General features: G+C 50.2%; 1 protein-coding gene across 1 annotated transcript in view; it reads right to left on the reverse strand.

Moving 5' to 3' along the window:
- Positions 1 to 4601: 4601 nt before the first annotated feature.
- LOC106898708 (cilia- and flagella-associated protein 52-like) overlaps positions 4602 to 10187 on the reverse strand; it is a 16865-nt gene continuing 11279 nt past the window's right edge. The window contains exons 2-6 of the mRNA XM_014960117.1: positions 9294 to 9439; positions 6886 to 7037; positions 6170 to 6272; positions 5894 to 6005; positions 4602 to 4931 (exon numbers count right to left, since the gene is read on the reverse strand). Of these exons, the coding sequence (XP_014815603.1) occupies positions 4759 to 4931; positions 5894 to 6005; positions 6170 to 6272; positions 6886 to 7037; positions 9294 to 9439 (686 nt within the window). The 3' untranslated portion in view covers positions 4602 to 4758. The remainder of the gene's footprint in view (positions 4932 to 5893; positions 6006 to 6169; positions 6273 to 6885; positions 7038 to 9293; positions 9440 to 10187) is intronic.

Below are 10187 nucleotides of genomic sequence, written 5' to 3' on the forward strand. Positions count from 1 at the left end.
CCCTTGCCCATGTTTGCCCGCACCCTTCCCATCTCCCTGCCTGCACCCTGCCTGCACCCTGCCCACCTCCCTGCCTGCACCCTGCCTGCCTCCCTGCCTGCACCCTTGCCCATCTTCTTGCCCACACCCTGCCCACCTCCCTGCCTGCACCCCTGCCCATGTTTTTCTCAGCATTCCTGCCCATCTCCCTGCCTGCACCCCTGCCTATGTCCCTGCCTGCACCCTTCCTGCCTCCCTGCCTGTACCCCTGCCCATCTCCCTGTCTGCACCCCTATGTCTCTGCCTGCACCCCTGCCCATGTCCCTGCCTGCACCTCTGCCCCCTGCCTTCCCCCCTGCCCATCTCCCTGCCCGTGTTCCTGCCTGCACCCTGCCTGCACCCCACCCAAGTACTGGGCAGACTGGGGGGGTGGGTGATGTTAGTGCAGGCTTTGGCAGACTTTGGCAACGGCAAGCACTTTCTGGGTGCAAATGAGGGTGATCAAAGCCTGAGATGGTTTCTAAGAGATTCTTTATGTCCCGAGGAAATACCCAGTGCTGCTCTGCTGGCAAAACAGGGCTCATCATCTGATGGCACCGTTATCAGGGGGGTGATTACAGAACCACCAGCAACCCCCCACCCAATGGTGACATCTGCTCTTACGGCTCAGGGCAGCAGGAGAAGGCTTCCTCCTGCAGAAGACACCTTATTCACCCTCTGCAACTATAATTAAATTATAGATAGCAAACTAAGTTATTTAGCACCCCTATTAAAGATGCATGGCCCCTGTCTTTTTTTGGCGTGTGCTTGAGGAGGAGCAGCACCGAGGCAGGTAAATGCTGCTTTTCCGGGGATTTCGCCTCGTGCTGATGGACTGTGATGAAGATGCTCTGCTGGGTTTGGACACGGCCGGTGGCTCACCCCGCGCTGCAGGAACCACCACACGGTGTTTGCAGCAACAGCACTTTGTTTTTAAAGCATCTGTATGGTCCTTGGCTGCTTCACGGAGTGGGTTTCTCCCGGCTCTTTTCACCCGTTATCTCCTCTGAAGGGAGATGATGGGATCTCCACTGCAGGAGCTGGAGCTGGGGGTGGGAAGGGGGACTCAGCCCCCATAAACCAGCCACAAGCAGGGTTTGTGCTGCAGAAACCACCCCGGGCTCTCTCAGGCTGGGGGAGCACAGGGGATTTGGGTGGGAACCGGTCTCGCAACACAGGTATCTCCAGGGTAATCCAAACCAGCTCACAGAGGACGTTCAGCTCCATGTCTGCTCACTCAGGAACCTCAGGGGACTGGGAAAGCACCAGTTTGGTGCTGGGAGGCAGGACCCCTCTGCTCAGGGCAGAGCAGGGAGCACCAGCAGAAACCCAGTTTGACGGCAGGGCAGGTCTGTTGGGGAGGAACAACAGGGAGGTGGTTCAGGTCTGATGATAAATGGGTCTCCAAGAGCTCTGCCAGCAGCCAGGGATGGTACGTCCAGGTGGACGAGGAAGCTGAAGGTGCTGGAGGCTGTGAAGGGCTGCAGCAGGTTCTCCCTCTCCCAGGGGAGATCACACAACCCAGACCCCATAGGGCAGGGTACGGACCCAGCGCCCAGCCAGGATCTCCACAGGGCCATGGCCATTCCTCGGGGGCATCCTCAGCCTGGGCGGCTGAGATGTACCAGAAAAGGAGAGCTCTCTACCCCTGGCCACTCCTCCTCCTGAGGAGAATTCAGGCAGACACAGGGGCAGGGAGGTCAGGAGCAGATGCCGGGGGTGACAGAGACACCTTTGCTTTAGCTGATACCCCTGGAGAAACATCAGCTGCCTTTGCCTGGGCCAAGAGGGGGAACCAAACTCCTCAGCGCTTCATGGCGATAGCACGTTCCTTAGGGCCAACTGGTGTTGTTGTAGATCTCCATTATTAGCTGGTCTTCGTGACTAATGACAGTGTAATGAATACATTCACACGGTAAAATACAATGTTCCTGCCATCAGGGAAATACACGATGGGGAAATTTGTGCCTGCAGTTCCTGTTTCCCAAATGCAGCCCGACCACTGGCGGCACAGGTCACTCTGCACATCTGCTCCTCGACAACGTCCATGGAGGTCACAGCCATTTGTAAAGCTCCAGGGGCTCCCTGGGGATGTAGCTGTGCTGGTGAGAGATGTGCCAGGAGGTCGTAATGGGAAGAAGAGCAGTGCTTGGGAAGATGAGCTTGTCTTCTTGGGAAGAAAGCCAACTCCATCCTGGGCTGCATTCCCAGCAGCGTGGCCAGCAGGGTGAGGGGGCATGGATTCTGCCCCTCTGCTCTGCTCTGGGATGACCCCCCCCCAAGTGCAGCCTCCAGCTCTGGGGCCACCAACACATGGATTCTGCCCCTCTGCTCTGCTCTGGGATGACCCCCCCCCAAGTGCAGCCTCCAGCTCTGGGGCCACCAACATCAGAAGGATGTGGACCTGTTGGAACGGGGCGAGAGGAGGCCACGGAGATGCTCCAAGGGCTGGAGCCCCTCTGCTGTGAGGACAGGCTGAGAGAGTTGGGGGGGTTCAGCCTGGAGAAGAGACGGCTCCGGGGAGACCTTAGAGCCCCTTCCAATCCCTAAAGGGGCTCCAGGAGAGATGTGGAGGGACTCTGGATCAGGGAAGGGAGCCATAGGACATGGGGAGCAGTTTTAAACTGAGAAGAAGGGAGATTGAGATGACATATTGGGAAGAACTTCTTTGGTGTGAGGGTGGTGAGAGCCTGGCCCAGGTTGGCCAGAGAAGCTGTGGCTGCCCCATCCCTGGAGGGGTTCAAGGCCAGGCTGGAGGGGGCTTGGAGCAACCTGGTGTGATGGGAGGTGTCCCTGCCCAGGGCAGGATGATCTTTAAGGTCCCTCCCAAACCAAACCATTCTGTGATTCTATGACTCTATGACATGATGGCACAGCTCTGTGTGGAGACAACGGAGCACAATGGGGAGATGGTGCTGCTACAGGGTACCAGCCACCACCCTGGGCAGTCACCTACATCGTCTGGCTACGTCAGAGCAAACCAGTTCAGCCAGTGTCCACGCTTAAAATTCAGTCTGGTTTTGATAAAGTGATGTCACTTCACAGTGGAAAGAAAGATGTGCAGGAGAGGACTTCTCCAAAGACCCCTGCGCTTCCAGTTTTCAAATCTGTAAGGTGACAGACATGGGGCCGGAGCCTCCTGCCTGGCTGTCACCAACAGAAAGTGTGGGTCACCAGCCTTTACTCTTCGTGTGCCAGCTCCTGTCTCCACAGAGCCAGTGGGTGACATGGCCGGGTGAGCTGGGACAGTCTGGCTTGCTCTGCTGCCCCCGAGCCATGAGGAACCTGCTTGTGCAGGAGGAGTGAGGAGGGATTTGGTCCTTGTATCACACCGAAACAGGACTTTGTCTCCCCAACAGGTACATGGATTCTCCTCCCACCTGTAATGACAGGTTTGGTGCCGTTTGATGGGAATTGCTTTGCTGACATGGGACTCTGCCGGGGAGTTATCAGCATCTCAGCAACCCAGCACCTCGTAGAGCACAGGGAGGTGGTGGTGAGACAGGTCTTTGGGACGGCCTGGGTCGCTCCCACGGGCTCCACTCCCATTTTCCTTCCCCTGGCACAAGCACAGATGTTTTGCCTCTCCATCCCACATTCCAGTGGCGGGATCCTGCCTTCCAAACCACAGCGAGCATTGCTGCGGAGCTCGTAGAACCTGCTGGGGTGTTTATCGCTGCGTAGCATCCAGTCTTGACTCCAGAGAAAAAGAGTAAGGAATGACTTAATTCCTTTGCTGGAGACTCCATTAATGAGAGCAGAGATATTTCACCCAGAAGGAACAGGAGTTGCACAGTGTTTGACGCACAACGTATGTGCACAGACACCCTCCGAGAAGGATCCACCCTTATTGTGGTATGAGCAGTAAACATTTTCCGTGGCATATGAAGAATAATAAGCAATTATACCTTTAAATTGCCATCCCCCCATTGCCTGCCGAAACAGCTAATATTATCAATCCAGGTATGACAGTATCAAGCAAACACTGCCATTAAATCATCATCTTCGTTAACTAAAACATCTGTAAGCCTTAACATTAAGGACTGCAACATTTTGCTACCATTTTAATTTCATGACAGAATTCTCACAGGCCTTCAGTGCCTGCAAAAGAAATATTTACTTCACTCACATCACTTCACAGCCCAGCTGCCTGCACTGATCTTTAAACAAACAGCATCTTGAGAGCTGTTGGTTTTAATAGCCGAAATGATACCGGGTCCTCATTCTCAGAGAAAATCTATATTTCATGCAAATTTGGAGCCTGTTTGAAAAATCAGGCCAAGGAGCAGGAATCGGAGTGTGTCTGGCTGGAAAGAGCCAAGCATTTTTAGAAACGACTGCACTCTCACTCTTGAAAACCAGGCCCCTGCAGAGAGTTTTAAATTGGACACCACAAACGAAGAAGCCCCAACGTCCTTGTATTCCTTTGAGAACAGAGATTTAAAAGCTTCACTCAAAAGAGCTTCCCAGTTAAACGCCCGAGTGGGAGCTGAGGGCTTTTTCCTTAATCAGCACCAGACAAATGGAAATGAACACAGAAGACTGAACTTACACAATTTATTCATTAAAGGAAGGGACAGAAAGGGGTGGGGAAGAGAGAGCCCACGTGAAAGCAAGAGAGACTGCCAGGGAAGGTGGCAACAACAACAGGCAAGTGTTATAACAACAGCCAAGATGATTTGCAGAAGTGATGAAGGATGGTGGGGGCAGCCGAGGAAGCAGCAGCTCCTGTGCCAGCTCTTAGTGCAATTCTGGGTATTTCCAGATCAGGATGGCACCGTCTGCACTCACACTCACGATGTACTTCTTGTTGGGGCAGATCTTAAGACGGGTGATGTTGCCACTGTGGCCCACTCCAATGTGAGTCACCGTGCCCTCGTAGTCCCACAGCTTCACCAGACGGTCATCGCCACCTGCGGTGGGAAGAACAAACCATTACACAGAGTTCTGCTGCTTCGTGTTCCCAGATCACGGGCAGGGGAATACTCAGGCACTCATTTGATTTAGGATGAGTGGGATACATTGTCTCGGGCATTATGGCAGGATACGTTACAGTAAAAATGACTTATTCTCAACTGAAGTAGAGAGTGAGTGTCCAGTAGAGTGCTCAGGACCTGCATCAGCACATCACCATGAGCTCTGGCCAGCAGAAGGCACTGATAATATGAAGGGCCTTCAAAAGGCTCTTGACCAATGTTTAAGAGGTTGTTATGGGTTGAGAAAACCCATAACAATTTACTGTCATTTAGAAAATTATTCTATCACCTGATGACCCCTGCCCACCTGGAAGGGGAATCGAGGAACATAAAGAAACAGGAGGGTTAAAATATAAATAGATTTAATAGGATAAGACCAAATACTTAACAATAATACCAAAGAACCAATATTCATCTCAATACCCATACAAGATACACGAGGATTATCCCCAGCCCATTCCCCAGCAGAAGCCGTGCTCTCCCCGCAGGGACAGTCAACGTGGGACCCTGCGAGCGCTGGGGCTTCAGGTGGAAGGGAAAGGCTCAGGGCTCTGGCACCGGGGCAAGGAGTTCTCAGGGTGGCAGCCATCAAGGGAGAGAGAGAGAACTCCTCAGCAAACTCTCTATTTTAGATCGAATGTGACATTCATGGTATGAAATAACCCTGCTGGCACCTTCCAAGGATGGGCTTTAAGGTCCCTTCCAACTCTAACCATTCTATGATTCTGTGATCCTCCAAGGCTGAACCACAGCCTTTTTCTAAGTATTCATTCAGTGATTCATTTTATTTTCCCCTTCAGCTGACCCCCTCCTTTGTCCTATTTTTTTTCTTGGTTCATCACCTTCCTTTTCCTGCTCTTAACACAACCTTCTCTTTCTAGCTTCATGCACCTACTCACCTGTGACAAAGTGCTTCCCATCTGATGTGATGTCCATCCCATTGATGGTACCAGACGCAGACCCTTCCACTTCTTGGACGAGAGAGCCATCAAACACTTCCCAGTAGGCAACCTGGGGAGTGGAGCAGAGGGGAGAGCTCAGCTGGGTACAAACAGCATTAACATTCTGCCCCCTAACACCAACCTCTGTGGAGGTACCGGAGTTTCACCACGTAACAAGCCCCACACGTTGTGTTTTGGAATTACAGCATACAGAATTCCTGCAATTTTGCTCACCTTTCTGTCTGTTCCAGCGGTGATTATCTGGTACACTTCAGGGTGGTAACACACACATTTGAACAACGTGTTGGCAAGAAATATTTGCTTTCTTACAAAACGCCTGCAAAACACCCCCAAAACAGGATAGGGTCAAAAAATGAGCTTTGACTGCCTAACTATCCCTGCTGGTGCTGTGCATCAGATCTCTCCTTCTACTCGGATATTTTCAGGTATTGATCTGAGCTCAGAGTTTCACAAAGCTGACTGGGGACATCACCTTTGTTCCCCATCACAGCTGCCTCAGAAGACTTTCGATCTGTGTCATACTAAATGCAAATTTGTAATCCAAGATGCTTTCTAGGTGCTATTCGCTATGCAAACATTTCCTTGTCCTTACCCCAAAGCAGAGAGCCTGCAGATCTGCAATAGTTCAACAGCCATCATACAGTGCTGGAAAAAGGAGCCAGTTGGACATTTAGGAAATCACTTGCTACACCCCCTTGGACAAGCAGGATCCAACACCTGAGCCAAATGTTTGTTGAAACCTTTCTGCAAAGTTTCCAGCATTGGAGGTTCTACATTCCCTCAACTGATTGTTCTTTCTAGTAATTTTTATTTCCTAATGCTCTTTTTCCCCTCCTCCTCACTACGTGGTGTCCCAAATAGGGCACGGTGACCCAACAGAGACATTCCTTGCATTTTAAATGCCTTGCAATACTTATCCGTCCCCTTACACAATATCCCAGACGATGCACGTTTTGTCAAGGCTGGTTGTGACACACTCTTGGTCGTTCTCCTTAATCTTGATGCAGGACACAGCACACGTGTGCTCCTTCAGAATTTGGATCAGTTTCTGAGTCTTCTCTCTGATCTCCCAGATCCTCACCTGAAAATCAGCAACAAACATCTGCTCTTGTACCACCTGGTGCTGACCCAGCTCAGGAGGATGCCTAGGGCTTTCCTGAACTCTTCTTTTTTTGGATAACACAGACAGGAACTGAATCTCAACAGACTCATCTCTATTTTCCTGTGGGTTATTCCTGCAGCTGACTCATGAAACTGAGCTAAATTCCCGAGAGTGTAATCCCTTTGGTTCAGGAACTCCTGCCCATTAACCCAGACCTTGTTTTTGCCAAGTCTCCACTCTCCCATGCTTCGGTTCACTCATCTCTCAATCAGCAAAAAGCATCTAGTCCATGATATATTTCCAGTGGTGCTTTAAAGATCAAAGAGCACAGCTTCTGCTGCGGAATATAAAAAGGGTACCTGCTATTTGTGCTACACACAACACCAGTAAGTAAATACAAACCAGCTCTTTAACTCTTTGATGTGAAATATGTGCCTGAAAGCACCTCTTTTCCCAGTGGGGATAACAGCAAAAATCTTTCTGCTTTGAGGGCTTGATCCGTGACACCTTACATTTACCATCCTGCTAGTGCCAAACTTCATGGTATCTTTTTGCCTTTACATTCCACTAAGGTCAAATCCTAGTGAAACTTAGAAATTTAGAGGCTGAGCTGACCACCTTCCTCGTTTCCAAGCCTGGTGCTGTGGGATCCAGATGCCCAATTCCCACTCGCTAAACTATCAGAGCATCCAGATCCCTGAAACACCCCTGAAAGTCCCAGCTTCCGGGTGACCGACTTTGACAGAACTATTAACATTTCAGAAGAGCTTTTTTTGTGTTCCAAATGAATACTGCAAGCGCTCCCCTGCAGTTCTCATTTCTACTTAACCAACCTTTAGCTTTAGTTCTTCTCTCAGCCGGGCTCTTTTCAATTCAGAGATCAACTAACCAGAGCCAGTGCTGGTCTGTGTGTGCTGACACAGAATCTAGGTCCTCCCTCTTCCACATCCTCTAGCGCTAATCATCCAAAAACTGATCTTTTATTAGCGAAGGGCTGAAGTGGCTCATTGTCTCTAATGTCTCTGTGCTGGGAGATGAGGCGGCGCTGCCCTCACTGAGGTGTGGGATGATGCAGGAAGACGGGTCACTGATTAGGACATTATCCTGAGATTTGGGAGACCCCAAGTTTAACTCCTCGCTTGTCGAGGCTTCCTGTGCCACCTCCTGTGGGGGACACTGAGCGTGTGTGTACCCTCCACATCAGGGTACACAAACAAAGCACAGAGCCATGAACTCAGAGCCAGGAATCCGTACAATTAAATGCCTGGTTCTGAGCGCTCGCCAGACTACAGAGAGAAAGCCCAATGCAAGGCAAGAAGCTGAACGTGAGCCTCCCAAGTCTAATTATTTATTTTTAATATAAATAAGGTCCCCGTGATTAAGTTTCTTAAACAAGAGGAGTGTCACTTTTACAGACTGAAAAGGGCCACAACCATATGAAGTGGATGGAGTAGCCAAAGCACACAGTGTTTATTTTATGCTGCCTGAAAAAAAACAGCATGACCAATCCGGCCAAAACCATGACAGAACTGCACAGGTATGATGCCTACAGCATACTTTCTGATTTTTCACAGAATCACAGAATCTTCATGGTTGGAAAGGACCTCTGAGATCACCGAGTCCAAGCATACACGCACAAAAGACCCCCGCAATCTCGGCCACTAGAGCAACTCATTATTTGTATTGGAGTATTACCATAACTGTATCAGAAACTGGGTGATTATTTGCCTTTTATTGACACCATCACCTAAACCGGACAGTACCATCCCAGGAAATTAGGAAACTACCCCACAGACACTACAGCAACATCAAGTGAACTTTGTGGTATGAAATGAATTCATACAGGTCGGTTTGGAGAGGACTAAGACTTCCAAAGGAATGACAGACAGAGAATCTGTGCTAGAGCACAGTTAGACAGAGGCCTGCAAACAATGACTAATGCAGATCAGCCAAATACAGGGGAGAGACAAACACAAAGGATTAAGAGCATATTCTGCATTAAAAGAATTTCCAAGGCTGCCACGCCAGAAGAAACCAGGGCATTGTTTTATTTTATGTCCCCTGAGAGCAAGAGATCTGCATCTATCAACAGCTAATATATTTTGAACCCTGTGCTTTGCTCAAGCAAGAGCTAAGGATAGCTCCCGTCCTGACTAAGCAGCTGCAGAGAATCCGCAGGCCCCGCGACAGGACCACGGAGCTGCTCTTTTTGCTGGGGTTTTGAGCAAAAATTACCTGCCCATCCCCTCCTCCGCTAACGATGCGTTTACAGTCACTTGTAGCAGCGATCGCCGTCACTCCCAGGCTATGGGCAGAGTGAATCACATACATTGGCTGGCCCGTCTCTGGCGTGAAGGCACGGATTTTACCGTCGTCCCAAGCTGATGAATAAAAAGGAACAGATTACAGAGACGCACAGACTTTCCCCATATTCTTGTGTCTCTCTCCTTTCCAAATGAACTTGGGTTTTTTATTAAGTTCCAGGCCCATATCCTGTCAGATCATCAGCACACACGTGAAAACCGCTGTATTGTAGATGCGCCACCGAGCTACAGCCCCAAATAAACTATTGAAATTTACTTCCTTCTTTTTGGTTCTACTCTGGGCAAATTGGTTTGGTACTGGGGGGGCTGCACTGCTGCTCTAGGACTACAGTAGCTCCTCTGTAAGCAATCTGCACAGAATCACAGAATCTTCTAGGTTGGAAGGGACCTTAAAGATCATCTTGTCCAACCGTCAACCTAACTGACAAAAATAGACACCCACACAACAAACAAGAAGCATCACCATCACTAAACCATACCTCCCAGCACTACATCAACCCGTCTTTTGAACACCTCCAGGGATGGGGCCTCCACCACCTCCCTAGGCAGCCCATTCCAATGGCTGAGAACCCTTTCAGTGAAAAAATTTTTCCTAATATCCAGCCTGAACCTCCCCTGGCGCAACTTGAGGCCATTTCCTCTCGTCCTGTCGCCTGTGACTTGAGAAAAGAGACCGACCCCCACCTCTCTACACCCTCCTTTCAGGGAGTTGGAGAGAGCAATAAGGTCTCCCCTCAGCCTCCTCTTCTCCAGGCTGAATAACCCCAGCTCCCTCAGCCTCTCCTCATAAGACTTATTCTCCAGA

Source organism: Calidris pugnax, unplaced genomic scaffold (genome assembly GCF_001431845.1).
Source record: "Calidris pugnax isolate Ruff unplaced genomic scaffold, ASM143184v1 scaffold463, whole genome shotgun sequence".
NCBI classification, from domain to species: Eukaryota; Metazoa; Chordata; class Aves; order Charadriiformes; family Scolopacidae; genus Calidris; species Calidris pugnax.